Source organism: Paralichthys olivaceus, chromosome 15 (assembly GCF_024713975.1).
Source record: "Paralichthys olivaceus isolate ysfri-2021 chromosome 15, ASM2471397v2, whole genome shotgun sequence".
In the NCBI taxonomy this organism is placed as follows: Eukaryota; Metazoa; Chordata; class Actinopteri; order Pleuronectiformes; family Paralichthyidae; genus Paralichthys; species Paralichthys olivaceus.
In genome coordinates this window covers 16,026,655-16,042,549 of record NC_091107.1, presented here as the reverse complement: position 1 = coordinate 16,042,549, position 15,895 = coordinate 16,026,655, and the positions used below count along the sequence as shown (strand labels likewise).

Sequence of the window (15,895 nt, the reverse complement as noted above, 5' to 3'; positions counted from 1 at the left end):
GGTGAAAAAGAAAACATGTCATTATTCTGAGTGAAACTTGTTAAGGGGGGATCATTTTCAAGGATGGGCACGTAAACCTGGCAGCTATCCCAGCTACAATGTCCCTGTAATGTATGGGTGGTGGGATGAGGATATGGTAAACACATTCTCTCATAGGTTCAAACAGGGCCACTCCAACGTACAGTTACTATACAGCTTATGACATTTATCCCACCGCACATGTTTTGGCTAAAAACTACATTACTGGGCCAGTCAGTGAGAATCTGTCCACTGCGACTGAAATTCAGTGGTTAAGACGACCACTGAATAGCAAATACTCTTACTCTGTGCTATTTCATGTCAGGGGCCCTCAATGTGAAGAAAATTACTGTTAGCACAAATAAAGGTTGAACTGAACTCTGAGGTCTATGTTGACAGTTTGTGTTTTGAGAAAATATGATGAATAGGTACCAAAGGTGCAACTTTAACTGCAATGAATAAATGTTTAATAATGGTAAAAGGTCAGATGAAATAATTCTGAAAAAAGCTCAAACCTTCTTGAAACTCCCTGAATTGAGCGTCTACCAAGTTTCTCTATTTGGAAATTTAGAAACAACGAAATGGAAAATAGGCGTCATACGTATTTTAGTGCTCTTGATGTGGAGAGGCAAGACTGAGTGTGTTTCCTTTTTCTGAGTTACCACTGATGTTTAAGAGAGGAGTCGCTAAAAGCCTGTCTTATATCCACATGTTAACTTCTCCTGCTCCTCCGGCTCTGGGAAGAACATTATCTTAGTCAAGTCTTATATAAATAAACCTTTTTACAATATGTTAATCCAAGAATTAGGGTGTGTTAAACCCACATGTGTTCTGATGTGGGCAAATTTATTCCAGCCCTCATGATATAAGAGAAAATAAAGCTTAAAGAAATATCTCTCTATTCAGTCAAAGGAATTCTAGCAAGAAAAGGCCATCACTCAGTGTCAGACACGAGCCCTGAAAACAGTTTTTCACTCTGTGGCCGCAGTCAATGTTACTGACAGCTGTCTTTGTCTGACACAGTGAACAAGACTGCTGCCCGCTGGGAATATGAGGGATTCTTGACTTCTGGGTTTTCTTGTGTACTGGAGTTCCTTAAGTCTTTTTTTTTTTTTTTTTTAGATTATTGTTGAATATTATGACAACAACAGGATTGTGTATGTTTTAATTTAATACATCAGGCTAATGCTTTATCTCTGGAATCTATATTGTGGTTTAGCATGTGTTTAAAAGACGGTGGACAGATTTTATCATTATTCCCTATAGGCCTATCAACTATGTGCCTTGTATTCAAATGTCTGCATTATTTAGGGACAATCAATAAACTCCTCCCATAGGTTGAGCCCTTCAAAATTAAAAACAAATAAAATTCTCCAGGCTCAATCACCTTGTTCCCAACACCACATCCAAATATATCAAAAATATGTGTTATTGAAAAGGATCTGGGTTGACGCAATCATTCCCAGCTTTGGATCTCTGGTTCCTGATGTCTTCTGGGGGAGTTCAATGGCTACATCTGCAAAGGGTGGTGCTTGACTGGAACAAAGTGGCTAACATCTGCTGTGACAAAAGTATGTAAATATGTATGTAATTATATTTGCAAAATGTGTTAAGCGCTCCAACCAACACAACATGAAACAAACTTCCTTAGGCAACAGATCTTCTCACAAAATTAGCCCTGCAGTTAAAAAATTGCCGGCTATGTGCATGTATAGACCAATTAAAAATGCATATTTACAATATATCTAAAAGCTAAAGTCACTTATTAGATTTTCTTTTTCTTATTGTTAAACCTTGACAAAGTGAATTTAATTGTGTGTTAATGAATCCAGTGAGGAGAAACAACATGTGGATGCAGTCTTCTTTCTACCCAGTGAAAATAACACACCCTCACTGGTGCAGAGGGAGTATCCAAGGTAAGTCTCTCTGTTCCTCATTAACCTGCAGCTCATGTTAAGTATGCACCCACTGATGCAACCGATTTTATCACACACATTAAAGCAACACACTCTTCACACAAACCTGACTTTTTTTTCCATTTAGAATAACTATTTCCACATGGTGTGATAAGACTTGGAAGAGGCTGTGTCCCACCGTCTGCAGCAATTATAGATAGATGGGTCACTTTCAGCATGCAGGCGGAAAGCAGCATGGGTCAAGGGCCAAATACTGATCCTGCTGCACAGAGGAAAGGTGACCTGAAATATCCACAGGGGGCTGAGACGGATCCAACTTTGCAAATGTATCACCATGACTCACAGGCAGCATAGAAATGGAGATTTCTCAAAAGAAAAGATGTGTTTGGCAATGATCAGCTCATACCTGAACAAATCTGCAGAAGTGCCAGTAGACAGTAAACTGCCCACAGACGGGCAGGCATCCTTCACAGGCAGCTGGAACCGGTGTAAATCCAGAGAGAATGAACCCTGGTTGGTGTCTGTTTCATCTAAATCTCAACTTCTGGCGCTGCGCAGCCGGCGATGGGTTTGTTTCAGGTTGGAGGAGAGTTCCTGAACTCCGCAGTGATACAGAAAATAATGTTCAGAGCTGCTCCCCGGACAGTGGACTGTTGCTGGAACCAAAGTTCACATCAGTCGGGGCCATCGCTGCGGGTTTAATCCACTCGATCCCGCACTTGGATTCTCTATCTCCTGACGAACTCCTCTCTCCAAAATGCTGACAACTTGGCGGAACGCATCGGCCATAAGATGACGCTGTTATAGTTCCATGAGGAGAAGAAGCATCCGCTTGAGTTCACTTTAAGGCTTTAAACGTGTAGTTGTTCCCCCTCTCTTCTCTCTCGCGCCGGGTTTGGTTTGGTGGGACTGGCGCTGGTTGGATGGAGGCGCCGTGCGTCTCTGCGCGCAGCAGCTCTGCTCTGGTTTTCCTACAGAGGATTTTCTGCTGCGCAGTGGAGATTCCTGCGAGTCAGGCACCATCTAACCGCACAAGGATTCACGTGCACAACGCGAGGCTCTGCTGGGTTTCTGCATCAAGCTTGACAAAAGACTCAGCAGCCTCGTACATGTTAAAAAGAATCACTGCAAACGACTTGATGTGGATGTTTCCAGTTTAATGTCTGATGGATGACACATAAAAGACAATGTATCACAACATCCATTCAAATGTAAGTCAAGCTGTTTGCAGAATGGCTGTCAATCATACTGGCTGCACCTCTAAAGCACAAAGCAAGTGAAAAGGCAGATTCCTAAACCAAAAACATACTTTATAGTGTGTCTACTGTTAATATTGTCTATATTATGACCACGATTAATGTTCTATACTATTTATATCCTTCTATTAACAGAGAGAGACGTGCACTCGCAATGTGTCCTTATTAAAAGCTTAAAGGGGAGAAGCTCATGCAACAAATGGAAAAAATTACTAAATTGAGCCATGATGAGCACTGTGGTTGTATCCACTCAGGAAAACATCAGCACTGTGCCATCTTTTTCCCATGAGAAAAAAAATCGATCAGGTTTCCTCACTGTGACCTCTCACCATACCACAGAGGGAATGAGATGGCATTTTAATAGAAATAAATGATCTAATAATGATGCATTGGTATCAAACACATCTGTGATACTGTACTGGAATTAAATATACTTTGAATTGAGAAATATAAATACATTTTAAAGTTAATGGTTAATAGTTTCATCACTGGCAGAACTGAGAGAGAGAGATAGATGTCTTTTGTTTGAGTGAGGAGGTTAGCACTCCCTCTGCTGGCTGCAGAGCTGCAGCACAGTCTGGTGTGAGAGCAACTGGAGCAGCAGGAAAAGCTCACTGTTTAATTCAGGGCAAGATGCCTGCACTGTTGATATCTCCCAATATGCATCCCAGTGTCTGCAGTTTTATAACCACTGCTGTTACAAAGGGTCAAAATCTTTGCTCGGTTTTACTTTGACGTCTAAATACATTTTCCTATTTCTGCCCACACCACAGAAAGATCTGCACAGTCACATAAGAAAAGGCAGACTGCAGGTTGCATGACACTAAATGTTAGTATCACGGTTAGCCATATGAATCCTTTCTACTATAAAAAGCATACACTTGAAAAAGAATTCCTTCACATCTCCAACCAAACTGAGCAACAAAAGATAGAATCAAACAGATTCAAACTGTCTGATTCACTCACACGCCACAGACAAAACAGTGAGGCGTCTGCTCTTTAAAGTCTCATTCAGACCGAACAAAGTTTATGCACTCAGTCCTCCCTGCCCCTCTCGCCTCAAATCCTTGATTCGGTCATTGTGGACCACTCGCAGCTCCGCTGAATGCAGCCAGCTCTCTAAGCAGAGACATCACAGCTTGTAAACAACCAGTAAAACAGGGAGAATTACAGTCCGCCTCATCACAAGCACTTAAGTGGCTTTCTAAAGTATGCACTCCCATCTTCTCTCTTTTTCTTCTTGGATGTTCCTGTTTTTCTTTTCACTATTCAGCAGATGCATTGCTGAAGTATACGTGCTGGTTCTCTTATTGTTCTGGTTTAACTAAGTTATTGCTGCACATTGCTTGTGTGTTTATCCCCCCCTACAGTCTCTGTTAATATTATTTCCATGTTTTACATTTTAGTATCATCCCCACTATATGACTCTGGCAGCCCACTTGGCTGAGACCAACAGAGAACAATAGCACAATAACACTGTAGAGGACAATATGGTCCTGGTCATGTAATGACTACATAATTAGTCTTAAGCCATATCATTATTAGGAATTAGCTAACAACCATAACAGTGGGGCTAAAGAACAAATAACAAGGGGATATGGGTTCACCGGAGGAGCTTTTGCTTTATGCACATGCGGCCTTAACATAACAACAGATGCAGCGCTCACAGCTAAATGCAGGGTTGGTAAAATCCACAGCGCATTTCACAGTTGGTTAAAATCCAAAGCATCTCCAACACCAATATTTCCAGGAACAGATGGTGAAAAATGGACACAAAGACACGCACGTTTTCATGGCAACACGATTCATAAAATGGCAAGGACTTCAATGAGACGGTGCCAAGCACTGAGACCTTTTTTATTTTTTTCATTGAAGTAGTTCTCCAGTTGGTTTTGAGCCAGGGGAGAAAATCTCTACAAAAAACACAGAGCCAAATCTCCAAAAATATTTATGAAGGAATAGATAATTTGGAATCTCCACAGAGCAACACACTTGGCCCTTAGCATCTCCTCTATTAGACACTGCTCTGTCCATTTAAAATACAAAAAGGTTCCTCCCTGGAATCATCTGTCTGCATCAGAATATCAGGCAAGTGGACCGAATGACCTGTGTGGATGTATAAATGGATGGTTGTGTATGTACCACGCCGTCGCCATTAGCGGCTTCTCCCACAGCATTCCATTCCCCACTCTCCCAATTTCGGTATCATTTGTGACAGCTCTTTGGGTCCATCATTTCTCCCCACTTGTTGATGTCTTTGCCTATTTGTCAGCGGCTCTCGCTGCACATCCCCACAGTTGCTCTGGATCACACAAAGTGTCCAAGCGGAATGAGCGTCAGCCGTCACATTCGCCATCCACTGCAGCACGGTGGGGAAAAGCTGATGCAACAGACATGCCGCTGCCTGCTCCTCTTGACCTCCCTCCAAATTGGCAAACTGGCAGCCATCCTGACGGTCTTATTAGCTGTTACGACTTGGACATCCATTCAACTTCTCGCAATGTCACCGCCATCTTTTATTTTTCTGGGTCACAGAGATTTTAGATATAAAAACGGCTTCTCATCTCAATAGAGGAAACGGCTACATCAGATGGAACCCAAGAAGCTCCATTTATTCCATTAAAGTGAAGAGAAAACATCTTTATGGTGTGCATTAAAGGAGGAAAGGCCAAACATATTTAGAAAGACTGTTCAGCATTTAAAGTGAATGTTATAATCTCCCAGCCAAAGAGGCTACAGACGGAAAGAGGAGCTCTTAAACTTAAAGATTTTTTCTATCACAATACGGCCCATATCACAGTCCTTATCAAAGCAAAGGGGCATTGAAGTGCATTGGTTTTGGACACAGCACTCAAGGTCTACCGCTGCTGAACTGGCATTAAGTGGTATTAGAGTCTTTGTCAGCAAAAGGAAACATAGTCCTCTTCCTGGGAATTGGATTCAATATTGTATCTTTCAAAGGACAAATACAGACTCAGCACAACGTAGAGCACCACTTCACTGACTGCAGGCTTCGTCAAGGCTTGATTCAAGGCTTGATTCAGAGATTTCTATAAAACCTTTTAACAACAATATAGCAAATGAATGTGATCAAATTGATCTCTCATTTGGACAAATTCATAAAATCTGAAAAAACAAGACTAAACAGCACATAACTTAACTTGGAGGTGCTAGAGCACAAAACACATCCCGTTGATAATACATGGTATGGTGCAAGTCACCAAACATTGGTGAGTCATATCAACCATTTCTGCACAAATCACAGTTAGAGAAAGGATCCTACCTTTGTATCCAAAGTCTTGCTCGGGTGCAGATGTTTGGGTGACGACTTCACGATTCTCTCTGTGTTTATCTGTATCTGTTCGTATGGGAACAACAACAGTGAGAATTAAAAATAAATTACAGAATTGATTTGCTAACCCATTTGCAACATGGAGTATTTTCAGGTCAAAGTTTTAGTAAATCTTACTCATGTATGAAAAGGGAGAACAAGAAAAACAATTGGCAATCCAAGATTTGTGGGGATTATTGTCTTAAACAGATAAAGTAATGATTTTTTAATTCATTTTAGCAAAGAGAGAAAATCCATGATGACTCATTCAGTTTGTTTGATTGTTTTATGAATACATTAACTTAAATTAATATATAAGGTGAATGTCAATACTGTAATCAATCAAATCTAATGCCACTCACTTCTGAAACTATAGAGTGATGATGGACAATTTTCTAAGAAACCAATAAACTTTATATTTAAGTTGGCAAATTGTAAATAATTTAAATGATATTATTGGAAATATTATTCAGTACATATACAGTTTATAATAAAATGCACCAACTTTAATTTTGAAGTGAGCCAAAATCATTGCTTTCTAATATTTGACTTTATTTCTGGCTGTGGGTTTGGTGAGGTTTAGAGAAATGGATATTGTTAAAGTCTACCACTAGGGGGAGCCACCACTGCATCATAACTTTGGAATGTAACCCAAAGCATAGGACGTTTTTGATATTTACAAGTTGGTGCATGGGTCATGATCTTGAGCTTTAAATTGAATGAAATAAAATCAGACATTTAGCATCTTGAGAGGGAGTAAAACTATTTATATTTCATGTTGCACTTGGATATTTACATTCTCATTATACACATTACAGCAGTTCATTTTATTTGAAATAAATCCAGGCAGATGAATAAAACTTAATGCTCAGCCAAAGACAAAAGGAAACTTGAGATTTGTATAATTAGTCAAAGATCAGCAAGTACAAAAGATTACATTTTGCAAACACACCATTTAACATCATTTGCAACTGAAATGTCACTCCCCTGTGTTTAACTGGGAAACTGAGAGAAAGCATAATTGTATAATGTTTAATTAACCGAGCTCCCCAGCTGCAGTAGATTTGCAAACTATCCCTGAGGATTAATCTTAATTTCCTATTTTATGATCAGATTAAATTAAATAGACAAAAAAAATTAGCAATTATCCAGTACTGTGGCTTAAAGTTCTCACCACAAGAGGGCAGCATTACTGCACCAGCACAGTGCTGAAGTTCTCTCATTCAGATATTATTTTTTGATAAATAAATTGCAATGAATTCAATTTTGCTTTCTTTGATCTTCATATTTCACCTGAGGAAATGTCCGTGGTGTGGCCGCGCTGCAGCTGGCAGACATAAAGCAGGCTGAAGAGAAGGAAGGTGAGGGGTGGTGGTAAAGCCCTCATGGTCCGTAATGGCCCAGCAAGCCTTGAAAAGACCTGAATAAACCTGAGTGAGAGACATAAATATCACATCAGGACATTTTATATTTTCAAACACGAGCGGAACTTGAGATGCTGCAGGAATAATGAATTTTGTGTTTTTGGGGGGGGGTGCATGATTCATGCTTCTATTTTTTTTGATAGAAATCTGAAAAGAGGCTTTGCTCTTCTCTGCTAACCAGTGTTACTGTAAAGATACATTACAGGTGCTATACGTGATGTTACTCTTCTAGTTTCAAGATGGAAGTGGGTTGCGATAGTTGCATTGAGCCATTATTGTGTTTACAAGAAAAACATGTTTTTCCGGGAGATTTCTATGGAAAAGTGACGGTTGGTTAGCATCCTATCTCCAGAAGAAGCATAAAGCTATACTGCATAACCAAAACCAAAACAGTCAGCATTGGCGTTCCTTTCCATTTCTGTCAACGGGTTTTGGGAATAAAGAAGTTATAGTTTCTGTTGAACTGCTAAGTAAGTAGCTTTTAAAGCTAACGTTGATTGCGCAGCATTAGCAAAAATGTACATATAGGTCCTTTAATTCTTTTTTTTGTGAATGGTTCTCATTTGTAGTGAGAGTAAATTATTAAAATATAATAATTGTGTCATTTCACCTACGTTCCATTGCTACAATAATTAATCCGACTCTCTCTATACAGTCTATGGTCTAACCTGCTGTTGAGTGTGTACAATCACGTCGCTGTGTGAAATTCCACTACAAAGAGGAGGGGCAGACAGATGGACTGTCCTCTTATACCCGTCCAGCTTGCTGCTAAACTCTGAGACTGTTTGTTTCAGTCTGATCCAATCCACACATAGCGAGGGAAAGCAGATTACTGGTGCTTCAGTGTTGCTGTTCCTACCATATTCCAACACAGAGTGAGCTGCTACAGTCACACAGCCTACATCTGTAATATGCTGTCTGTGTGCTTTGTGCAAAACCGTGCATGCTTTGTGTTCAAGTTCCCGCATAAAAATTGCATGTGCTCATACATAAACCAAGTCAAACACCCGGCAAACATGCTCACATTTACCTGCTGCATGTCCCATTCTCAACCCCCCAAAACACACAGACACACACACACACACACCCACTCACACAAAACAGAAAACCCTTGTCCGCAAGTGGGAATAGTGATGAGACACAGTGACAGCGCCAGGCGAGAGAAATAGGAAGTCAGTTCTACTGATCAGCCATCTGTGGTACAAACAGATTTGCAACTCATCCTCGCTGTCTGATGGACGGCCAGAATCCTGGGATGTCTTGGCACCCTGTGACCACCGACTCGATGCGCCACTTTAATTGTTCTGAGAAACGCACACCGACAGCCAACATTGTAAATGTGCCAAAACTGCAAAAAGTGAATGTACTGTGCACACAGTAATGAGGAGGGTGGGGCTTTTATTGTTTTGGGAATTGATAAAGCTACTAAATAGGTGTTACGGTGTTAGCTTTGTAAATATAGCAACTACTTTTTCCTGTATATGTACTCATACTCAGTTGAAATGAGACTTAATTAAAATTGAAATAATTGGTATGTCAGCTTTCTTAAAGTCTGAGACACCAATTGGAACCTTTGAAAACTAATGTGAGTTTTTAAAAATATATTATACATCACTGTATGTACAGATTTATATTTCATATGAAGGCCACTATAATATGAATTGTGCTGAAGCTATGACAGAGTGACTTTTATTATATAAGATTATTTAATACACTTTAATTTTAATAATATGCAATCTAAAGATGGAATAAACTGAAATGTCTCCAGATGGACTGCCATGTTCATGGTCCCTACAGAGCATGAGTTGGTGATCACGTGTCTTTTCCTCTAGCACTGCAACTTGCCATAAGGTTGGCATTTCTTAATTTTAGTGCAACGTCACATCAACTATGAGATGAAATGTGGTACAGACATACATGGAATGCAGAATGACTTTTCATCTTGTGAGATTCCCATCTGCCTCAGCTAATCTTTATTTAATGCCAATGGTTTGACAATGGTTACAAAGGTTTAACCCACTAAACACAGATAAGTATTTGCATTGTGAGCATGTTTTCATGCAGACATTAGTATTAATGTCTGAGCACTGGTATGTGTGTGTCACAGACACTAGCTGTGGACTTGTCAGACTTTACGTAGCATCACTTGTATTGGATTTGCCTCATTCTGGATGTAGCCGATGCAGATTTGGCATATTTGTGTTTATGACACAGCAACAATAAAGCAATAAGATCTTTTATAACTTCTCCCACAGACTCCACAGTGTTCGGTCAATCTAGTAAAGATGCTGATGTTTCACAAGATATGAAAGCCAGAACCAATAAGATTCCACACTAATGTAATATTCCAAATGAATAACATTCATATTGAAATCTGCTGTTACAAAACTCTTTACATGGATATATTACTATAATAATGAGTGAGGAAGATTGCATTTTGTTGAGGGCTGAATATTAAATGTGGGCGGTAATAACATTGCATTGCTTATGGTTTTATCCTTGTGACAAGGGGAATGCAGATCGGAGATTGTCAGAAATTGGGTTTAGATGGGACAAAAAACATAATGAATTCAAGATGTAATTCAGAAATATGCAAGCGGGAGAGAAAATTATATGAGTGAAACAGAAAAAGCACTTGAGTGCACAATATGCTGATAACTCCAGTGGAGGAGTGTTATTCTCACACTTATCTGAAATGAAACGAGCAAAAGGAACGGTACAAGGGAGGACACAGAACCAGGTCATGGATGCACAAAGTAAAGATTAGTATAGAAAAGTGTAGTCATTACATACTGAAGTGTAGTACTACTGCTTCATACAGGAAGTTCAATGGACAGAGCATTCTATGTGTGTTGATCTTACTGTCTGTAGAGTAAAAGAACCTGCAGACACCCTGTGACTTCCATCACACTGTGTCATTTATTGTCTACATGCACATTTACACATGCATCACACCGAACACCTGCAAAGTTTCCTTTGACACGACAGTAAAATATCTCATCTGCACAGGCTCTGAGCTAATGGGGAGAGTCTGCAGATCAAAGTAGACAGGACTGCTGATTTCCTCCCTTCCTTCTTCTGTCTACAGGGGAATAATCACAGTTTACCATCTAACATACTGTCAATATGCCAGAGTGGGAACTCTCCCTATACCACCGCAGACAGATCACATACTGTAGAAAGCACTGGAGCATGAACAGAATCAGCTTTCGGCATCTCCCCCCGCCTTTCGTTTTAAGTGCAATCTTCTGCGCTCGTATACACACAAACATGTGCAATGCAATACTTCTTACTAAGTGTAGCGTGTCAAAAGGTGTAGGGAGGATAATTAAAGTTAATGCATATATTTGCTGCAACAGAAAGGAGACATAATTCAATGCACCTGTAAGCATTTGAGGGAATATAATACTAACATGCGTGTAGCATGTCCCGGCATTCTTTTGGCATCATACGCTTGATGTATTTCATGTTACTACACTTTAAATGTAATATTGTATTGTCATAAACATGGTCATGTTCATTCAAATCTGTCTATGTCTATGTGCGCAATATTGACACTATGTGGGGGTAAATCAGAGGCTCTGTCGCACAAGACCAGTGGATGCTGAGTGGAAGCAGGGGGTACAACCAGGAAGTATGATTCACTGAGTATTTTCCTCATGAGATCTGGAGTCTAAATCAAGGCCACAGTGGGAGGTATGTGCAGGGAGATGGTTGCACTGCTGAGACAGTCAGACTCAGATATTTCACATGCTCACAAACCACCTGCATGAAAAAAAATCTCTCAATGGAGTAAAGAGGAGTACTGTAACATCACACGAGGCTCGCTGTCTGCACACGTATAAGACTTGAGAGTCCTTATCAGCACCTGGCAGTTATCGCTGACATGTGGCAGTGTCTTTTGGGGGCAAAAACGATAAGGGAGACAAATACAGACTTTCATCGCTGCCACTGTAACGCATTAAGGGAGCTATCAGAGCAGGACAAGGGAAATTAAAAGTAGGAGAGGCAGTTTCTGGAGCTCATAGTGAAAAGTCACCATTGGCTGCATGAGTAGGCATTGTGGAAGAGGAAAAACTAGGCTGAGGAGTAACAGGTGATGCCAGGAAGCAGCCACAAGAGGCAGTGGTCCCAGATGACTGATGTCGATATCGAAATTCAACAGCTAAACACGCTGTTGGCTGCAATTGACTGTTGAGGCTGGGAACAATGAAGATAATATATGTTTGGTGTAATGTATTAATGACTAATTTGATCAATAATCTGGTTGTTAAGAGGACAGAAGAAAATATTGATGATCAACTGCAGCATAGAAGTTTTATCCCTCTCTGAAAAACACCTAAATTCACAGTTCTAAAACAAATGAATCCATTTTAATATGTCCACTCAGAAGAGCCAGTTAGGTGCAACCTCATATTTACAATTAAGGTCTAGCCAAACACACTAAATCCACCAGATTAAGTGACCCTTTATGTTTGGATTTGTTTGAACGTAATTCTCGCAACTGTTCGGTGCACATCCATCGCTTAATCCCTTCAGGGTTTCAAAACCACTGAAGGATTTTCAGAATCAGAAGCCAGAGAATTAAAGTGGAAAACAGACCGTAAAGAGAGAAAAGGCTGAAGATCTTGATTTTGTAGAAATTCAAACTATTTTACCCTTTAAAAATAACAATTAATAGTTTTACATATAGAATATGGTTATAATATTAATTCAGTACATTTATTGCACCATGTTTCATCCATCAACATTCAAATTAATCAGAATAATTATAAAGTTAAAAAAAATTGTAATTTAGCTTTTTTTTTTTTTTTTACATCAACCTCAACACATATTGACATTTAATGTAATTTCAGCAAATATATGCATGAAAAATCATTGCATTCACTGTATACCTGATAACCACTGCTCATTTGGCAACATGCAATCAACCGATTACTAATAAGATTCATGGCAATTTGTGTTCATGGCAAATAACTTTCAGCACCACAGCACGTGGACAGCATCTGCTCCTGCATGAATCAATGGGCAGGGAAGGGATTCAGTTCTCTGTGGAGCCACCTGCAGCAAAACCATGTGCACTCACGATAGTGAAAATAAACCCAAAGCCTCACAAACGCATAGAACTTTGCAACTTACCCCTCCAGGTTGTTCATCCGGTATTATTGTTCCATTGTCACTGGTGGAACCAAATCTCTGCCCCTGTGTGTTTTGCAGGCGTCCAAGTGCAGCCCAACAATGAGAGCAGGGAGAAAAAGAAAAAAAGGAGGGTATGTTGTGGACCTGTAAAAGGAAAACAATCAAATTATAGAAAAAAAATCAAAAGAAGGAGCCTTATGCCGAAGGAAAAGCCTAAATAATCCATCTGTGTTCCAGGAGACACTATCAGATGGGGTGCATACAAATCACAAACCTACCTCTGCAGCAACCAAGGTCCAATATCCTCAGGGTCCTAAGGCTGCACTCAGACAATTTACTCTCACAGATTACGCCTGACAACTCACACACATCAGAAAGTGCTGAATTCCAACAATACCAAATTATCATTTTCTAATTTTGGTTTTATTGATTTCATCTTCTCAGACTATTGAAAAACTAAATTCTGTGTGTTCGTAGGATAAACACTGTTTTGCATGGCTTGACAGAATTTAGATGTATATATATATATATATATATATATATATATATATATTTACATACAGTACATCTTTGATGGTTTTCCAAATTAAACATCACAGCTCATGCTACCTGCAACAGTCGGTAGAGAATCACAGGATGTTGCTGCAATATGTGGAAACATCTCTTTGTTGTGTTTCAAAATCTGCAGTGAGGTATCCCACAGGGTCCACATTTACCTGCAGCAAAACCATTCTGCCTCTCTCTCTCTCTCTCTCTTATGCTGAGTGAAATTGAAAATGTTTTTTGCCCATTTATTTTTTGCTTGTTGCTTATTCCTATTCAGGTACATACAGTGGAGGGGCGAGAAGGCACCCAATTCATCACAGAGATAGCAAAGACAAACACCGGTATGCCGAAAGTTTTCAGTCCACATGACTTGCATGTCTGTGGAGCTCGGAACATTCCTGCTGTCTCCCACTATCTACAATTATTGTTATTTATTGCAAAAACAATCATGTATGTTTTACATTGTATTGAAAACAGTGTCCACAGTGGCTGATGAATGCATCGTCCTCTGTGTAATGATGTAAGCAGAATTGATCTGCAACACTCCTCAGCAGCTTTTTATTCAGTTCAGTCTACCATGTATATCAGTGTTAGGGGCTCTGGCAATTTAACAGGTATGTTGTTTAGGTATAATGTTTTTTAACGGTTAGTAAGATTACTGTGCTACTGTATTTAGTTTGAGGAAAGCTCGATTCACAATGAAGCATAATCATTCCCAAATTATTTCCAAACCGAAGTTTGATGTAAGACCTGCGCAAAAATATGTAAACCCAAACACACACTAGAAAGGTTAACAGAATTCATTAATATATATGGCAATGGCAATTTTATTTATATAGCACATTTCATTTGAAGAAACTCAATGTGCTTCACTGAGAGAATACAATAAATACATAAATATATATAAAAACAGATGTATATGTTTATACTATAAAATACATGAATATTATACAACAAAGCATACGACAAAGACATCACACATCCATGAACCAATTAGATAAACAACATACAGTAGCACTCGAACTCACACAGTCATAAGAGCAGCTGGACAGACTATGGATACACAAAAAAAGTCACAGGCTTGAGAGAACAGAACTGTTTTAAGTTTGCTTTTGAAAGGTGACACTGTTGTGATGGACCTCTGGTCAACAGGCAGCTTGTTCCAGAGAACAAGACCATAGTAAGTGAAGGCCCCTACGCCAGACCTGGATCTGATTCTGGGTACAGCTAGAAAAGCACTGACAACCACTGACTGGGTTGTATCCGTTGAGCAATTCAGAAATGTGGAGTCAAACCATATAAACATGAACACTTAGCTGTTTGGCTTCTAGGAATTCTCACCTACAGGAGTACAAGTCTGTTGCTGCAATGGGGGAGCATCTGGGCATGTGACCCAAAACAATTTTCTTTTCACCTGCATCCTTATCAGTCGCACCCTTATCGAGATCCTCCATCGAACCCTAGGAGCCCGGTTTTGAATTAACCTCAAATCAATATCGTGGTCATCTATCACGCTGACAGGAGCAGAGTGTGACATTGGACAGATAATCATCTCAAGAGAGAACGTAGTCTCCAGCAGGGGCTGTTGCTCAACTTTTTCAGAATGACCAAGTCAGTTGCGGTAAATCTCAGTATAGATTCAGAAAGACATCATCAAAAAATTAAGTTTCATTGTTGTGGTCCTTACAGTCAGTGTAAATTACATTGTGATATTTGTTAGATTGCAGATACTTTATATTTCTTATTAGTTAAAGACATTCCTGCCCCTTTTCTCAACTTTGACATCCTATCTTTACCCTCATTATTTTGTGAAATATGTTGCCATGGTTACTGTTACCACAACACAACCTCATGAATGATACATCAAAGTTGTTTTGGTGATGTAATCAATAGTACTCAGCGACTACATTTTCCATTTGCAGGATCACATGTTTTTAGTCGTACCTATTAAATTAATGAATATCTTATTATAGAGTCAGGTAACTGAGCCTGAGTACTGATACATAAATACAGATATAAAGATAAATAACTGAAGCTACACAAAGTAGTGCATGGGACTAACACAGCCTGTAAATTATGGTACAGCAGATGTAAGTGAATTTAAAAAAGTGAAAACAGTGCATTACAGTTAAATATAAAATCAGTGATATAAACAATTAAAATAAAATAAAGATAAGCAGAGGCAGTAATGGTGACAGCCTAGCAACATGGATGATGCATTTAATCACTCTCAATATCCTAAATTTATAAAAGGTTAATTTATTG

The 15,895-nt window shown here is 39.4% G+C and overlaps 1 protein-coding gene across 2 annotated transcripts in view; it reads right to left on the bottom strand.

The window, feature by feature from the left end:
• Positions 1–13,313, bottom strand: part of LOC109628804 (roundabout homolog 1-like) — a 91,029-nt gene extending 77,716 nt beyond the window's left edge. The window contains exons 1-3 of one of the 2 annotated variants that reach the window (XM_069510009.1): positions 13,085–13,313; positions 7,815–7,951; positions 6,474–6,548 (exon numbers count right to left, since the gene is read on the bottom strand). In XM_069510009.1, the coding sequence (XP_069366110.1) occupies positions 6,474–6,548; positions 7,815–7,951; positions 13,085–13,101 (229 nt within the window). In that variant the 5' untranslated portion in view covers positions 13,102–13,313. Of the gene's footprint in view, positions 1–2,340; positions 3,014–6,473; positions 6,549–7,814; positions 7,952–13,084 lie in introns of those variants that run through there. The other variant, XM_069510010.1, reaches the window with a different exon arrangement.
• Positions 13,314–15,895: the final 2,582 nt, after the last annotated feature.